The 19,184-nt window shown below is 38.9% G+C and overlaps 2 protein-coding genes across 5 annotated transcripts in view; both read left to right on the top strand.

Moving 5' to 3' along the window:
* Positions 1 to 2,416: 2,416 nt before the first annotated feature.
* On the top strand, positions 2,417 to 3,006 carry LOC108115444. The gene is made up of 2 exons (XM_017226880.2): positions 2,417 to 2,485; positions 2,535 to 3,006. The coding sequence occupies exon 2, from the start codon at positions 2,543 to 2,545 to the stop codon at positions 2,921 to 2,923; it is 381 nt and encodes a 126-aa protein (XP_017082369.2). The 5' UTR covers positions 2,417 to 2,485; positions 2,535 to 2,542; the 3' UTR covers positions 2,924 to 3,006.
* Positions 3,007 to 11,000: 7,994 nt separating this feature from the next.
* LOC108115470 (protein spire) overlaps positions 11,001 to 19,184 on the top strand; it is a 38,983-nt gene continuing 30,799 nt past the window's right edge. For 3 of the 4 annotated variants that reach the window (XM_017226925.2, XM_017226926.2, XM_017226924.2), the window contains exon 1: positions 11,001 to 12,213. In XM_017226925.2, the coding sequence (XP_017082414.2) occupies positions 11,616 to 12,213 (598 nt within the window). In that variant the 5' untranslated portion in view covers positions 11,001 to 11,615. The remainder of the gene's footprint in view (positions 12,214 to 19,184) is intronic. The other variant, XM_017226929.2, reaches the window with a different exon arrangement.

Below are 19,184 nucleotides of genomic sequence, written 5' to 3'. Positions count from 1 at the left end.
CCAAGAGTTGCGAGTTTGTGGACATGAAAGTTTTAGAGATTAAATAAGGAAATGTTCTTAAATTAGGTAAGTCATAATATTCATAAGTATAGATTTATTATATAAGCTTCAAAAAATTCTGGCGTATATAGTACTTAGAAATTGTAACAAAATGCTAAAATATTAATATTATTAATATTTCTAAAAAGAATTTTAGAAAATATTTAATACATACATCATGTTTAATACATACAGATGTCGGATCTTAAATTATGGTAGTCAGTGTAAAAGAATGTACCAAGTGGCAATTCTGGTCTCTGCTCTAACGGTTGATTGTTAGTACGCTTTATTCCATCTATTCCCAAGATGGTCAGGAAGTTATATCTATATACATATGTATGTATCAGAGAACGGCAAGGGTACACCCAGTCTATGAGTGCACACGAATCATGTGTGCCTTTTCGGCACTCAGAGTGTGATCGGCACCCTAAAATAAGGGTGTGTGCCTTGCACAAGCTCATTTCGAATGTGCACTTGCGCACCCAGTACTCTTTTCAACAGACACCCGACACACTCATAACAAATGAAGCGAGTCTCTGAGACACCCATGTTTTTGGGAAAAGTGAGTCGGGTGTCTTGAAAATGAGTCGAGTGTCTTGAAATGAGTCGGGTGTCTTGAAGTGATTCGAGTGTCTTGAAATGAGTCGGGTGTTTCGGGTGTCTTCGACTGATCTGAGTGTTTCGGGTGTCTTCAGCTGTAATGCATGAGCAGGTCATTGAGGGTTGACCGAATAATTTTACATGAAAAGAAGGAAGGAAATCCCAATAATGGCCCCTTAAAAAAGGCCAAATATTTTATGATTTTCCATGTCAGGCCATCTACCTGCTATTCGCAGTGCAATTGACTTATGATCTGTATTTTTATACGAATCTGCAAAAAACGGGAATACATTTGCAGGTAGATTGTTTGATGTCTACACGGAAAATCCTAAAATATTGATGCAATGAACGTTTTATTTTGGTTTTTTTAAGACTTTGTCATTGAGGACTTGTAATGATTATAAACTCTTAGTTTTTAATATTAGTTACTGAAGACGGCAATAATTTGTATTATTAGAAATATACTTTTCTAAGATTAAATTATTGGGATTTCCTTCCTTCCTTTCATGTAAAATTATTCGGTCAACCCTACTTAGCTTCGCGCATTTTAAAATTTTAAATTTTAGAGCTCAGAAAAGAGGTTTCTATAACAATCAAATTAAAATAAAATACACTTCAAGAATTAGTTTTGGATATTTGGAAATCGTCTGCATTAGACATACGTAAAACTACATATAACTTCAATCTTTCAGCCTACCAAAATGAAGGCATTAATAAATATCATTCAACTATTCCGTTTATTGTTGCAATAAATTGATAAACACAACACCAGCGGCTTGCCCTGTTGTGTTGTTTCAACTTCAATTAATCCAAAACATCGGGGATCTTCGCATTAATCCACAGACATTTGCAGTTCATCGCACATTTTTTTTAAAAATACATTGCTAATCATTCTGAATTTTTTTAGCATATCCATTCCTTAAAATTGAATTTTATCAAACTTTTATAATTTTTGACGGTAGTTTTCTCTGATAAAAGTTATTATATTTTTTCAAATTTAATTTCCTGTTCTAAATAAGAAAAGCGACACTGTTCTTAAAATTTTCAGGTGGGCATTCCTTGAACTAAATGAATAGTTTTGTACTAATCAGCTTTAAAGAGGTTGCTAAGGCAGTAGTTGGCTTTATGGTGTGTGTCTTAGCTAAAATACCTGTTTTGTAAGAGTAGACAACCCTACTTAGCTTCGCGCGTTTTAAAATTTTGAATTTTAGAGCTCAGAAAAGAGGTTTCTATAACAATAAAATTAAAATAAAATACAATTCAAGAATTAGATTTTGGATATTTGAAAATCGTCTGCAATTATCATCATTAGACATATATTAAACTACACATAACTTCATTCTTTCAGCCTACCAAAATGAAGGCATTAATGAATATCATTCAACTATTCCGTTTATTGTTGCAATAAATTGATAAACACAACACCCGCGGCTTGCCCTGTTGTGTTGTTTCAACTTCATTTAATCCAAAACATCGGAGATCTTCGCATTAATCCACAGACATTTGCAGTTCATCGCACATTTTATATAATAATCCCATCCATCTCAACAATTGCCTTCGCACGGAATTCCAAATTAAAAATTTCACATCTCTCCTCAAGTGCCACTGTCTGCGGTTTCGAATTGAATTGAAATCGGGCCTCGGGGCTCATATCTTTCATTAGCATTTTTAATGCCTGTTTAACCTTTGTTTTTGAACCGAGTCTCGATTTTTTCCTGCTGAGTTTTTCTTTCAGCTTTCAGCAGGCTTTCCGTCTTCCGTATTTCGGTGATGAACTGTCATAAAAATATTTCTTCGCATTTTATTATTTTCGTTTGATCCACACAGGCGTTTAAATATTTTTTTGGTAAATTGAATTATTAAAACCATTAAAAGTTAAAACTTATCATTCCCAGAAACCAACATGAGTTTCTCTTTGGTGCGGAAGTACTTAAACCAAATGGGGACGCCAAAGTTCCGATCGACTTTGTGTCGCAGCTATATACCCATGGCAGGTCCACCACGGTTTCCGATGAGCGGTGCCCAACGCTTTATCATGGGAGGCGGAACCATGGTTATCATGATGATCATTCCCTTCTGGTGCCTATTCAACATGCCTCGATGGTCGAGGATGCACTTGGGCCTTCCGCCGTTGGAGGAGGAGGAACAGAAAGAGGAGCCACCACCGGCAGAAGCACAGGAGGAGGAGTCCAAGGACAAAGGCAAGGACAAAGGCAAGGATAAGGACAAGGGCAAGGAAAAGGACAAGGGCAAGGAAAAGGACAAGAAGGAAGAGAAGAAATAAACACAACACGAACTCTTTTTAAACGGTGACTTCTTAGATACTTTTACTGGGGTCTTCACAAGATCATGCATTAGTATCCTTAACACCTTAACACCTTTCAATGGACATTTATCACAACCAAAAAATATTAAAATTGCGTGTTAATTTGACTATAAAATCACTTGTTTATTTCATCAAGTGTTATTAATATCAAAACATCTTAATAACCTTTGAAATCCTTTTTCTTTTAACCACTTTTTTATAAGCATCATAAAATGTCATCGATAGTGAAAGTGGGTGAAACCTTATTAAATCATTTCTACCTGCTCAGGTTGTGATTTAGTTGACTTGATTTACTTTGCAGCCCCCGAATAGATCCGCTTTGATGTCTGCCCACCAATTAAGGATCCCCAGTAGCAACACAGACAATAAACCATCCATTGTCCACATCCAATTAGTTGGCTCAAACACCTCGGCTAAAAGTTAAACCGATAGCTCCTGTGCAAATGCTCCTCGACAACCAACCACAAGACCATTTTCCATGGCTGCCTGCCACAAATCAAAATGCTGGAAAACTAAACAAACCAAAATGAAAAAAAAAAGTAAAGACAAACCGAAAATCCCAAACAAGCCGAGAAAACCCAAAAAGCAAAGTGCCAACTTTCATTAAAAGTATTTTTGCGCTCATTGCCAATGCATTCAATTGTGGACTTTGTGGGTCTCTTAGAGTCCCAGGCCTAGTCTAAGCCTGCGACTTGACTTTGACCACCTCCTGTTGTCTGTGGGCCTTGTATCGCATCCAATCCTCATGATCTACAACACACCGTGACCTTCTTCGCCTTCGCTACATAGAAAGAAAAGCTTAGTTTTTGTCAATGCATTAAAGACTTTTTATTAGATATCTTCTTTAAGCTTCTTCTTTTGCTTGGGAATAATTGTGTTGATATTTTGTATTATTATTTAATATCTCACTTTACAAAAGTCAACACAATAATCAACATTATATAACATAAATTATTTACCGTGCAGAGAAAGACTCGCCACAAGTCCAACCAAAAGAAAATCCAGAAACGGCAAACATTCGCACACAAAAATTTGAAAAAGTAAAACCGTCGAAGGAAAGTGAATTTCTTTTTAAGCAAATCAACTTGCCACGCCTCCTATCAACCCCTTAGTCCCCACTCTTTAGCTAGGCCGGGAGATTCACAGATTTTTTGGTGAAATTTCATGTGCCATTAAACTGGTTCTGTCAGGCACTGGACTGTCGATCGGATTTTCTGTTCGCTGCGGTTGTGGCTTTTGGGTCTGTGTTTGGGTTTTTGTTTAGGTTCGGCAGCAGCAACACTCCTTGCCGGGAAAAATGACAAGATATTGTGGCATAACGACTAGGGTTTTACTCATTAAATGATATTTTAGAATTTCTAAAATTTAAATAAAGGTGTGTTGTTGATTATATTAATAAAAATTATCATTTCTTTTATTAAAATACATCTTAGCTGATAAAACGATCTTAATTTTTCAAGCATTCTCTGATTTTTTTTTTAAACTTTAATACCAAGCAAAGGTATTAGTATGGTGTGATATTCTCTATTATTTAGTACAAACGATACCCTCTACTACTTAAAATTACAGGGCATCCAAGCATCTGCAGCGTGTGAATGAGGCATGTGCCCCCTTCTGTTCCCTTTTGTCATCGCCCACATGCCTGGCACAAACTTGCTTAATTTTCATTTATGTTCAGGCATTTAAGTAGCATTTCAGGCAGCCAAGGAAACTGCCTCCTTGGACTTTTTTTCGTGGGCGTTGCAAGATCGCCTTTTTTGGGGCAGGAAAAGAGGGAGATCGAGGGGTAGCAGACACTTGCCGCACTTGCCACACGCTGCGTTGCGTCAGTTTAGTGTGTCAGAAGCCGCAAGAAGAAAGTAGCTCTGGGTATATAAAATCCAGCCGTTTTGATCCGGTTTAGTGGCAGCTACAGGTTCGTTGTTCCTTCGATTGGGGCATCAGTATCGGAGTGCCTTTTTTTTTTACTTTCTGCCGCCACGAAAAATCGTCGTCCACTTTCGGTCGCAATTAATTATGCGGCGGGCAGCTGAAAATGAAAGTGCGCGCTCAGGTTGCAAGTCCAGATCTTGGGTTCTCACTCTCTCTTTCTCCGGCTCCAGCTCCATCTCCATCTTTATTTCCATCTCCATCGATTCCAAAGGCTGTGTGGTCGCTTTTTCGAAATCGCTGGAAATGTCGCCTTTATCCCATCATTAGACACCAGGCGACTTTATTCCAGGACACAGCAAGAAAATTATAATTAATGGAATGTTTTAAATATTTAACCAGCCAAAAATATCTTACAAAGGGAATAATTCCTTAGAACACTAAACTATAATTCAGACTCTCAGATATTAACTTTGCTTCTCATATTAATACAAATATATTTACACTCAAAACTCATTCATTATATCATCGAACACCCAGCTTAAAACCTGTTCTATTCCCCCAGTGTTCCTCGAAAAGTGAGAACATTCTGGCGAAGATCTTCATTATCATCAAACGAGAAACGCCGATCTGCAGATCCCAGTGTCCGTCCATCCACCAATGGCTTCCCATCGAGATGTCGTTGTCATCGTGGAACATAGCGGCCCATAAAGAGGTTGCTTTATGCCCCGCCGACCAACTCGCAGGTGGTCATGGTCACTTAGTTTATGGCCGGGCAACCGCAAGATCGCACACCGATCGGAGCTGATTTGTTGTCGCCATATTCCCGCATCCCAGATTGCCGGCCAAGGGAGGGGGTCTAAAGTGTTCTCTGAACGCTGTCACTAAAATATTAACCAGAAGGAAGGACTCACGAGGCGATTACTTAGAGAGATTCAATATCACGGACAGTATTGATTTGAGTAAAAATATTGGATATATTTATTTATTATTTTGTACTTATAAAAACATTCCTTTAAACTTAAGCTTGAGTGATCCTTACCCACTTAGATACTAATAAATTGTCGCAACATTTACAAACAACTTAAGCCACAATTGCTTGTGGCTAGCACTGTCTATTAGGCCAATCGATTGACTCATCACATCGGGCCCATAACTGTTATTACCCCAATTATGTCCGCCCACACTTTACTGACCATTTGCAGTTCTCCTGTAGCCGACTCGGAAGAAAGAAAATCCAACTCTAATTTATCGGGCTGTCAACACGCCAAACCCCTCCGGGGGACTACCGATCGATTTGTTCCCATGAAAAACTCATTTCAGTTGAGCGCTAATAAAAATTAAGCGCCAGCCAATAAACGTTATAGACAATTCTGTAAAAATAAATAAGAGGAAAGGCCCACACAAAATGGCAATCGATCGACGGCGGCGACACGATCAGCGGTTTCCATTTGATCTAATATGGGAGTGAGACTCGGAGACTGTGACCCCGTCAGCCAAAAAATAACAAAAACAAACAACAATACGATATGGAAAACTGTGGCATGTTTTCTCAACATCAAGTTGCCTCCGAGTTGCAACTCATAATCGTTTAGGACGAAACTTAGAAAAATACAACTCGAAAAGCGCAGACAGCGGGTCGCGGCGAAAAATAACTTTAGACACAAATTATATTAATGGGCTTTTGTTGTGCTCTACTGAAGATCGGGTGCTGGATCGACTCGATTGGGGGAGTGGAGTATGGCATTTTGTCTCTGCACGAATCACGTTTTAGAAATTGCATTGCTCATAGGAGGCAGTCGAAATGCTCAACAGGCAACTGCTAAATGTGCCCCAGTCGGAGTTGAAGTTAGACACTGAAAGAAATGGCTTCTCTTACTATGATCTTTAAGTTAAGTTAAGTAATATCGGATTAATTATATTCCGTAAATCATGCTGACATATCATTAAAAAGCAATCAATGAACATAAACATTAATTTTCCGTTAATATTTACCCTATCTAATCCCTTTCTTTAAGTGCACTTCTAGTCTTTCGGCTAGAGTCGGAATTAGAGAGACAATCTCTTTGGCTGTCAGGGGTTTTTGCGCAAGTTCTGGATGTGAAGAGCTTTTGGGCAGGCAGGCGGCCTTAAGTGGCACTTAGTTTTAATATGCTGCCCTACCGTTTAAATGGGCCTCTCTGGCATCTGCTCGCAGGCAAATAATCGGAGTTACCTGAAATAATTGCATGAACACAAATTAGAGCGCTCCGCATTGGAAACGTTCTGCGATTCCGGTGATGATGATTCCAGTGATTGCGACTCTTCCGCTGATTCTTCGGCTTTCTCCGAAGTTCTCTTGTCACGTCTACTTGAGCACGGCCAAAGATTCTTCACTCCTCACTCCTTACCTCTTCCAATTATATAGTTCTTCGATATTTTAAGCTTACACCGCCGAAGAATGCTTTATAGCCGGCGAAAATAATGCGTATTGTGATCATTGAAGTTGGCTCAAAGAAAATAGAAAATACTTATTACTTACTTCCCAGCGGAGACATTCTTTTTGTCATTGACGTTTTCTGGGTTAGCTGGTATGGTATTTGGCACTTGGGTCAATGTGCCACATGTGGTACATCATGGATGATGATGATGATGAGTAGTAATGGGTGTCAAGGGGCTCAAGGTTCCCAAGCCCAAGCCCAAGTTTCAATTACAGGTTGTTAGGGTAATAAGAGGCGTGGAAATGCCAGAGAAGTTCTGAATTACTAACCTAGGATTAATAGAAAGTTGGCAAATTACTTGATTTACATTTGCAAATTAGCTTGCCTCTGTGGCAGCAATTAAGACTATGAATTCTAGGCCTTCTCAGGGCCCACCATGAACATGAATATATATCCCATTAAAACATGCACAAAATTCCCACAAAATACAGATCATAATGAAGACATGAAAAAATTGATTACCTGAGAGGAACACGTACGATAATCATAACTCCGCCGCCCTTTTCACACAGTTTTCCCAGTTCTCCCCCTTATTTTTCTTTTATTTTTTTCTTCCTCTGTTCATTCTTCTGGCCAACTGCAGCCTTTCAAAGGCCTAATTGCATCACGTTTTTAGAGCAACTCCACAGATGCAGGCTGGGGCATAAACATGCCGACAGAATATTACACAATTGTATAGTGCCAGGAGACAACAGAGCAAAGAAAAGTAATGCCCATTAGTTGCACTGCCGTGATTTCCACACGTGAGTCAAGATCTCCGCCCCAGCTCCTCCGTTTCCCACCCTCTGTGTCCATATCCATCCGAATCTGATGGGTTGACTACTGACTGGCAGGTTTTGTCCATTGGCTTTAATGAACGCCAAGTCGGTGGCTGTGACAATAATAACAATTTCCGATCACAACCCCATAAAGCAGACTTTTCATTTCACTTCCTTGGACGATGAAGTAAAAGAATGCTTAAATGCTTAAAAGTTTAATTGTTTAAAGAACATAAAACATTCTTGAAACAAATTAAATATATTAACTATCTTAATCAAAGCCAGCTGTAAAGTTAAAATACCTTCTCGAAGTACCCAAGGTGCAACTGTTTCGGCTGCGAATTTATGCAACTTCTGAACAAAGTGTCAAGCGCATCGAAGCGTTGCATCCTCTGCAGAAACTACTGCAACATGTGGCAACCATCGTACGCAATCTGCAGCAACCAAATTTGGACAAATAGCGACTCCACTTACCTGCGTTTGACACACATTTTCCAACTCCCATTTTCGTTTTGTAGAACTACTACGAAATGCTGGCCTTTAGACAGACGAGTAGATGCAACTCTGGCCAAAAACGGATGCACATTTCCGGTGTTATTTCGTGGGGATAGGCTTGTTGCATGACAAACAATACCCCAGTCGCAGACTCAGAATCCACGCCCACCTACTGACCAGGCAAAGTTGAAAGTCCAGCAGCTATATATAGTCAGATATGTATATAAGTTTATATATATCTGAAGCTGAGGCTGCCGTTTGGAGCTTGGCCAAGTGCCACCCGCGCGACAAACGTAATTGACCAAAAATGCAACGCTTGGCTGAACCTCCCCAATAGAACAGCAGTCGTCAACGGCCAGGGAATGGAGTCAATGGAGAAGTCAGTAAGGAAACGGCTAACAGATGACCTGTAAATAATAATAATATTTAGTGAAAAAAATAAAGAAATGAAAAATACTTTAATCATTTAATATTATATATCTTTAATTAACAAGAGTGAATCATCCACTGTACCGAATATATATTGAATTTTTTCAATAAACTACTTTGGTGAAAAAAATCAATTTAAAGATAATAATAAAATGAAAAGCGTTTAATAAGCTTATAAAAACGAAAGAAGTAAAACGGCACTTAAAGATATTTTTATATACTCGTTAAGCCGAGCTTGATTCGAAATGGGTGTTAATAAGACATAAACATACTTACCCAAATTATGTGGGTATATTAAATTAAATATACACTATAAAAAACTTGTACTTATTTCATAATTTTCAATTAAACACCTGTTTCTTAGATACTTTTCTGCAACCAATTAAAATGAATATGCCCCAGAATGCGAGGCATCATAACTACATACTACACCTATTCACCTTTTTCTGGCTTTGTTTTTCGCATGCACTTTTATTTGGCTTTGGCCTGTTGAGTTCTCTGAGTTAGAGTGAGTGATTCATGCGAGTCAGGTTCCCATATAATGTGTGGAGAACAAAGACCGATCCGATCCGATCCAATCCAAACCAGCTGCACTATGGTAGTGGGTTGAAGTTCGCCACCGGCTGTTGAACCCGCCATCTGAGCCAACAGATCTGTCTGCCTATTTGGCCAATAATTAACATTTTGTTTTTATTGGGTGTAAGCCAACGCAGTTGGCTAATTAATTCATTAGCGATTGGCTCATAAAATTGCGACAATTGCCGCGACTGGCTTCTGCGATTTTAATGACAATATGCGCGGTCCAAGAGGTGTCGTCATTTTCCTGGCCAGCTGGGGACCATCCATTCCCTAGCGGAGGACACACTTTTTATGGCTATTCGATGATTACGTGGGCAGGCTCCTCGGCCAATTAATAAAGGCTTTTTGCTTATTTCTCTCTGTTTGTTTTTGCTTTATTTATTTTTTTGGGTTTTTTGTTTTTTGTTTTTTTGCCATCGGACAAAAACAAGTCGTTAAAGTTTACCGCAGATGCCGATGCTGTAATAATATTGTATGCAAATCTCTCCCCCAACCAGCGAGTCGGCATTGATATAAAGTTTCAATTTACGGCTCATATATCATAACTTGGTCGTTGGGGCGGGGGTGCTGGGCTCGTACTTATGGGGCTTATTAACTCGTAAAAATGCGCCTGTCACTGATCTTTTAGTTACAAATGTTGTCGGATGCGACGCGGTTTTCCAGAGACCTTGAATCGAATCGGTGAAATTCCATATAGATAAGTATCTTCTGCGGTGGATTGCAATTTTAATGAGATGATTTAATCCTTTTTTAATATTTTTCAGTATCTGTGGTGTGGTTTGATATAAACAATATAATAGTAAAGTAAATGAAAGTATACTATACTGTATATATCTACACTTTATTAAATATTTTGACTATAATTTCGGTCAAATGCAATCTTTTAAAATAAATTACAACTTCCATTAAACAAACTAAGTGAACATTTTTACGTATTTTTAAGTAGAAATAAGATAGATCACCGGATACATCTGTTGGATAAAATTAAGCCAACATCTCAATGTCTAGCCCCCAAAAATAACACGAGTGTAATGAGTAGCTCTCATTAAAGTCAACTCTAATTAGGTTTTTAACCTTTTTTACCATTTTATTTTAAGATCTTACCATTTCCGCCCACTCAAAGACTTGTTACGACCATGGGCGCCATCTAGCGGGGCTGCATAGACTCCTGATTTTGACCTTAACACAAATTGCTCTCGAAATCTAGCAAAATTAAAATAAATACAATAAATAATACCAACCAGAGGCAAAAGCAAAATCAAAAGTCTCTTATCAGCAGAGCAAAAAACAATTTGCTTTAACGAAAACCGGTATCAAAATAAAAGGCCAGAGAGCGGGAGAGAAAGAGCGTAACCCAAAGAGACACAGAGAGAGTGAGAGAAGGAGAGCGTCAAACAGCTGAGCGGGACTTCCAATCGAAATTGCGGCTTCCAAGCAGAAGTAAAATATAAGTCGCGGCGAGCGGACGTGTTTGAAAAATAGAAACGGAAAAACAAAATGAAAAAAGTGCGATTACCATAGAAAAACAGAGATTTCAAATTATGAAGAAAAGCAAATGAAAAAATATAATAAAATAAAGCACAGTGCGTGATTGGCAGTTAGTGCAGTGTTGTGAAATTTCCAACTGAATTTAACGGTTATTTGCGAATGCCGAATTAAAAAGTGCAAACAAAAACGTGACGCCAGATTTTCAATATTCTCGAGCACGAAAATCATGTGTTTTTTGTTATACCCTTGTGTTTTGTGTTAAATGTTGTAGCTGACGAAACAGAAAACCAAATACTAAAATTGTGTGCGGCAAAAGTGCCTTGCTTTGTGTTATTATTATTATTAAATTCAGTTTACAGTTTAACTCACACAAACACAACGCAAACAAAACCTTAAAAAAAAAAAAAAAACGCAAAAAAGTAAAAATAAACCAAAAGCGTACCGCGAAATTTGCAGGTTAGCCGAAAGGGGCGAAAAAATCAATTATATGTTGGCCAGTGCCGGATTTGCAGTGGAATCGGGTTGAGTGCCATCGATAACCACACACACATAATGACGGAGCACCAGGCGGAGGAGCAGGCGTCACCGCCTCCGACCAAGGTCAAGGCAACGCCCACACCCACCCCAAACGCCAAGTTCAAGGACATTAAGGAGGAGGGGTTTTTGTCCACCTCTCCGGACAGCGCCAATGGCGATGCCCAGCAGAAGGTGCCAGCAGATCAACTGGCCATATCCTCGAATGGCCTGCATCCGGAGAAACCGGGCGGAGCCCGTTCCCTAATCCTGCAGGCCTTTCATCAGTGCTCCTCGCCGGAACAGTGCGTCACGCTACATAATATCTTGGACTCATTCAAGGCACCATTGTCCGAGGATCAGGCTTGGGCCCTGATCCACCAATTCGCCGGACTCTACCATCAAGTTGCAGTTCAGGCGAGCACCTGTGCAGCGGATTATGAGGCCTTGTTGCCCACCGGATTTGAGCTGCACTTTCACCGCGACGGCAGCGTCCATTTTTCCGGCCAGGAGCAACTGCCACCTAAGGAGCGACTGCAAGAGGAACTAATTCCCCAGGAGCAGGAAGATATCGGGGATCAGCCGGACCACAGCGCCAGTAGCAGTGGCGACAGTAGCGCCATCGCAATTAACAGAGGTAAGGAGATTAAAAATAATACACTGTACTACAAGGGTAGGGATATATTAATTTGGTTACAGTTAGTTCATAAATATTTTAGTTAATTATTATTTGTGTATTTAAAAATATTTTCGTGAGAAAATCGTTTGTTGGAAAAATCATTTTATTTAATCTTTAGGATCTCTATAGAAACGGAAAAGTTTAAGTGAACATTGAACATGAATTGAAGGAATAGAAAAAGTGATTTCAGATTGATAACATAATGAACTTGGCAACCCCAAATGACATTTTAATGTCGTTTCCTCTCAGGCTTAAATTTGTACTATATATTTTAGAACATATTCTTTTGAATATGAATAATTTTAAATACAACTATTTCCGTATGTTTTGATTAGTCTCCCCCCCTAAGTGTTCCATGCTTGTGGCTTCCTAAAACTATATCAAATTTTGTCTTACTTTTTTTGTTGGCCTGTCAGAGGTCAGTTGTTGGGTGTTGACTTGAGATGCGGAACTGTAACAGTAATGAAAACTGGAGCTGTGATTAGCTGGGCCGGAAAACCGGTTGAACTGATGCCCCACCGAATGGATGGGGCTTTGTCTTTTCGGCAAACGCTTTCATTTTCAGTTAATAAGCCACAGTTAACTTCTTTCTTTCGGGCCTTTTATTTTCGGACATTTGCCGTGATGTGCGTTTCCGTGTGCCATCCATCTGACTATTGGCATCGCCATCGGAATCCCAGAGCTTTCCAAACAAACAACCCACACTATCCGCCATCCAACACAGCGGGGCCAATGATGACCTCTGCATTTAAGTTATGCAGCTTTGATTGAGGTTTTTCTCCACTTCTGCCTTCTGTCTTCTGTCTGATTGCGTGCTGGCTTGGGAAAGTGTAAACGGTGACTCCCATGAAGAAGGTCCCATCCCAGTACCCAGTTTTTCACTTTCTTTTGTATATCTCAGTGCACTGGGAAAAAGTATTGGTCGTTTTATGACTAAAATTGAAGGAGTATAACTTAATTTTAAAATTGTTCTATAAACTTTTTTAAAAATATTTTCTACTGATCACTGATCTTATGAAATCTAACATCTTATTTTACCACATTGAGATTTAATGAACATTAAACATATTTCACCCATAGTTTTTCTTAGTGTAATGATCAAAACTTACTCTTTCTTTTACTCCCCGTCCATTTTCTGTAATTGATGAAGGGTATTTTTTGTCTCCCGGAATCTCTGAATCTACAGAACGTGTCTGAGTCTTTCTCGTAGCTAATTGTTTAATCATTCGTCTGCGAGGGGACTGTCAAAATACAGGTCGGTAATCTATCGGCTTTTAGATAAGCCACGTTAATTGGAAAATGCGTTTGTGAGTGGGTTGTGATGGGGATCTTCAATCTCCTAGGTGGCCCTTAATGTGACTCACACAGCTTTTGGCCTGCAGCATTAACAGCATTCTACTGCATTTTTATATGCCTTCTCAGTGATGATCTTTAAACGAGTGTATGGGTCTCTCAATTTGGTCAGGCCAACTCTGCTTATAGCCGGCATTTTGTATCAGCAAGGCCAATTAGTTAGTTCTTATAAGCAATTAGCCAGGTACATGGTGGATTCTTAAGGGCACGCAGATCCAGGAAGTTAACTTGGAAATATTAATTAAATTGTGTATCTTAAGAGGTGAAGGAACTCTGAGAACAAACCTCTGATATAGCTTAGGAAATTGTATTTGAAAAATGTTCTTTGACATAAGTATTGAAAACCTCAAGGGAATTTCTCCAAATTATTCATTAGATCATTTTATTCATAGCTAAATAATAGTTCTTACGTCCATAACCTCTTAGCATTATAATTTGAATTCCTAATCTCAATTCACACGTAACCTTTGTTTATACTTATCATCCGGACTTTCTTCGGGGCAAAACAGAGATCACTTTGTAACACCTTAATTGCCGCTAATTTAGCAGCTAAAATCCAAGCCATTAGGTGAGATATCGAAAGGTTTGCCCGGGAACTTCGAGAACAGCCAGCAGGGGCAATTAGTCTGCTCAAACAAGTTATTACAGATGGTAGATGGTAGATGTTAGATGCCATCCGACCCCAGCACCTTCTAATGGTTTTCGTTTGGCTGCTTCTGTTTTATCCGAAACTAAATACAAATAAAAATCGGTGGAACAATTTTGCAGTTTACATTTTCGGTGGGGGCTTTGAACTTGCCGCATCGATTTCGATTTCGGTCTTGATTTCAGTTGGTCTCGGACTGAAAATCGCGTTCCATCGCCTCCTGACAACCGCATCGCCTGGCGCAGCGAATCATTGATTGTGTTGGATTCCGCTCCAGACCCTCGGATCCCTCGGAACCCTCGGGAACACCGTGTTGCCATAGCAATCAAGGCGTGGGAGATGGTACATTTAATGGGAAAACGTCGACGGCGCCGTCGGGTCGCCGCGCCCTCTGGCGCCTCGATTAGGCGCGCAGCATTTTCCACCAGAGTTTTCCACATTTTCACGGGCTCACCGTTAAAATTGGCGCTTGAATCTGTCAACACACAAACTCGCCATTACGTTTTTTAGCAGGCTACCAGAAAATTTGGTAAACGCCAGGCAGCAGGTGTTTGGTTATTGAAAATTTTCCACTGGAACTATCGCCCACATATTTCGTGGAGCCTTCTCCTCAAGGTCATGGGTCATGCGCAGTTCTGGAAAATCGAAAAACCTTACACACTTGTATGTGGAAAATGGAAAGGGAAAATTTGTTGCGGTAGGTTCTCTTTCTCTCTCTCTCATTCCCAAACAGCTGTTGATTGTGTTTTGCCACCATTTTCGTTGAGTTTTCTTTGATTCATCTCATTTAATTTAGTTCTTCCGTTTTGAAACACATTTCTCCCGAATTAATCAAAACGATCTGAAAGAAAGCTGGAAAAAAATCCCTTTGGGGCTTGTATCATCCGCTTGGGTGATGATAATTCATTTTCGTGTCTATGACTTTCTTGTTTTCACTGACAATACAAACAACTGGCCGCTCAACTGGTTTAATGTTTAAATAATTACACTAAAAATTACCCAAACAACGGCCAGCGAACAAATGCCCCGAGACTAGAAAACCCAAACAAAATTATAACGAAACTAAAGCTCAGCAACAAATTGGTTCACTTTTTGCTGTCCGTTGTTTGAAGGAAAATGCATGAAAAACAGAAGTATCTTTAATTGGTCTGAGGGGAAATTGTGGCTAATTTTTGGTTAGGCCATGCTTATCTCTTTGTCTAGTAAGAGCTTTTTGGGTGGAGTCTAAATGAAGAGTTACCAAATGATAATTGTAATGGGCCGCCTATTTATTAAGCCAGTTCAATGGGCTCAATTAGCCATTAGAGTTGGGTGTTTTCTCAGATGATGGAGTTTTGAAACAGCTTCAATTTACGTTAAGGTCAACGATTTCGAAGGTGTGTCCCATCAATTTTTAAGAAATTACCTGTCATGACATTTTAAAGTTTGAAGTAGTTTTGAAAGTTAAATTGCATTGTTTACCTATTTTACGAACTAAAACATCTCTTAAACCCTAAGATTGTCTCTATGTAGGGAAATATTTTAGCTTGACCATCTTCAAGTATTTCACAATTCCCAAAAATTTTGATTTGGCAATTCTGGTTGACTGAAACCCACTCAAAGTTTCTTGGAATCTGGGACCGTATATTATGTTTATTTCAGATTAGGTAGCTGCCTGAAAATGCATTTATTATAAACTTGCTGAAATAGTTTATGTTTTTTGGGGACCACACCACGTGCTTTTCGTTTTTCGTGTTAGCCTATATATATTTTTTTTGACACATCATAGACCCAAATTTAATTGCCAGCTATTGTTGACGCTCCAGTTTTTGGGACACAATTAATATAATAATTTTTTCATAATGACAACAAATGACATAAGCACGACGACGACGACGAACCTGAACCAAATTTCAGAGACCCAAATTTATTTTTATATATGTATTTTTTGGGCCTCTCCTAAACTTGTCCACCTGTGCAGTTTGCATTCGAGTTACGAAATCCGCTGACCATTGACTGCATTTTGAAATGGAAATACTTTGTGTCGCCTTCGGACAGCGAGACTCAATGCAAGTCCCCCCCAGAGACTTGGGTTTTGAAAGTGCGTCCCAGGTCTAATAAATCACACGATAATCCAAATTGTTGCTCGCTTTTTGCTTTTTTGCCTTCGTTTGTTTGGATGACACTTGTCCGAGAGTGTGTGGGGTCCATTCAGCTGACACATTTGGGGCCCAACCGTTCCGTTTGACCCTGAACCGCACTTGTTTACGCTCCAAATTATAAATAAATTTTGATGCAATTAAACGCAATCGAAAACGGCAGAAGTCGTTGAGTAAATGCGCCTTCGATAGAGCTACTTTTCGTATTCCTATCTTATCGTTTTTTGTAAGTATATAAATCTATATACGAGTATATATGCCAAGCCGGTCGGTTGGTTGGTCGGTTAATGCATGTGCTAAAGTATATATTCCAAATGTGTGTCGAGTGGCGGCCACATAAACGGCTTTAACTCGGAAGGTAGACAAGAAAACTTGCTAAAAGGTTTGTTAACCCGTGTTTCCAACGAATGTGAGGAGTAGAAATCTACTCCATGGGAACCTGACTCTCGGATATGCGATAAAGCCAACTAAACTTGAAAGAAAGTGTTGCCATTTGATAAGCTTTACTAAATTTTATATATTTGATAAGGTTCTATTTATGGGTATTTATTTGAGCAAAGCTACCCGGTGTGATATTATGTTTGCTTATGAAGAGTATATATTAAAAGGTATAAAAGTCATATTTAGATAGACTTATACTATATACACTTTTTATAGCGCGCTTAGATAAAAGTTTCCAGTTTTATGATAAGCTTAAGTATGTTTTTCATTGTGTGATTTGTTTTCTATTTATGGGAATATGAGAACTCCAAAAAGAAATGCACTTGACTTTTGGTATTACCAATTAAATCCTATATAAGCGACACTTTTTGATAGATTAGATTATTGGATTATAGCTATATTTATAGATTATTAAAGCCTAAAACGACCTTGTTGAGACTGGTCAAGTTATAAAATAAAAACACACCTTTTCTGTTTTTTTTGTAAGATCATTCTAAACCTATATCTATTTTTAGAGAAGGCTTTATTGTCACTCAATGTTATGTATTTATTCCATTCCAGTTCCAGTTTAAGTTTTGTTTAATTCAAATGTAAATACAGCCAAGGTCAGCAGTTACCTTTTAATTTAAGTAAATCCAAAGCAAATCCAATTCGGTATTGGGAAACCCACATACATCTATTTTTTTGGCACCTTCTGTTGAAATCGCTTAACCGTTTAATTTATGTATTCGTGAGATACATTCATCTTGAGCCGCCGATCCAATTTCGCTTGACACATTTACTGGTAAGGAGGGGGCGTGGGCGTCTCCGGTTGGGGTAATTCACCTTGATGGCGATTTTCCACGGGGCCGCGATGACTGCGCAGGCGCAACTAAACTGTAATCGAGACTCTCGCTTTCTACGCCTCTTGATACCGCGCCTTGATGACTGTGAAATTAGACGGCAGATTTGCAGATTGCAGATTGTGGAGCTGGGGACTGAAAGACTACAGATTTTGAAGACCAAAGACTGAAAGAGTGGGGGTGCTGGCATATCGGTGTTATCATAACCGACTAACCGAGCGACTGATTGACTGACTCCGACTCACTGAAAAACTGAAACCTCTTTCACTTTGCATATTGCCGGCGCTGAAATTACAATATAAATTTATATACACGGCATATACGTATAGAAGAAACAATCTTTAATCAGCATTTACGCTTTCATCTTTCACATTTCTCAAAGAGTGGAAAACAACACCAACTGCCATAAACAACAATTGTTGTTGCCAAGCAACCTGTTGACGAGCTTGGTTTTTCTCAGTTTTTTGCTTGAGATACAGATGCTCGGATAGCCGGCTATCTTCAGTGGGCTTTTGGCCTGACTTTGGCTGCAAACTATTTTAATTTGGTGGCAAATTTGCATAGTCTGCATATCTTATGAATTTGTTCGTCTATTTGTCGTTTTTAATTTGGTATCGGTGGCCATAAACATTTACAATTCGGGCTCTTTCTCTTGGCTGCCACACAAAAGATGAAAGCAAGAGTGACATTTAAAGCGGTTCAGCCCAAAAGATTTGGGAATCTTTTGTCTCCTTGCAGCCCTTTTGTTGGGTATTCTTTATTTTAAAAATCTTATGCAATAATCGAAAACACACACACGCCAACGATAATTGAAGAATGGGGATCATGGATATCATGTGGTTTTTGGGCCCGATTTCGGAATGCCATTCACTTGATTGGGAATATCTTGGCAGGAATTGTGGTCACAATCGTATATTGTGTTTGGTTTTTCATTTTTGTGCGGGGAATATGAGTTTGTATTATGGTTTTCCTTATGATGTAAAATAGCCGCCATCAATGAGCTTCCAAAAAATAGCCTGGGAACTTGGGGGAATTTACGATTTCTGAGTTAATGATGTATGAAGTAATCTTTGAAGTAACGTTATGGTGTTTATGTTGTGGGAAAATTGGTTAAAGCTTCTGGGTATATAGTCTTAAACTATACTCAGATCACTAAACTATATTCAGATCACTACTCAAGGTTAAATTCAAATAATTTATTGAAATTGATAATAAACCCATACTTCGATTCTTTTACAAGTTACAAAACTTAGTTCCGCTCAACTATTAAGTAACCACTCCAAAAACCAACGCCCGTAATTACGTTAATTGCCGACTATCTATCATTTCCTGATTCATTATTCATCCGTGGTTATTAATTAATTAATAATTTGAATGTAGAGACGCGGCATGCACTTAAGTGTAAGCAAAACAAAACCGAAATAAATCAGAGGTGAGTAGGAAACTCATCAACAGCTCATTGCCCGCATTTGATTGATAAATATTTTAAATATAGTTAAAGATGTTGTA

Source organism: Drosophila eugracilis, unplaced genomic scaffold (assembly GCF_018153835.1).
Source record: "Drosophila eugracilis isolate 14026-0451.02 unplaced genomic scaffold, ASM1815383v1 contig_1197, whole genome shotgun sequence".
Classification (NCBI taxonomy): Eukaryota; Metazoa; Arthropoda; class Insecta; order Diptera; family Drosophilidae; genus Drosophila; species Drosophila eugracilis.
Note: the sequence above shows the minus strand (reverse complement) of the source record. Positions and strands in the feature narration are given on the sequence as shown.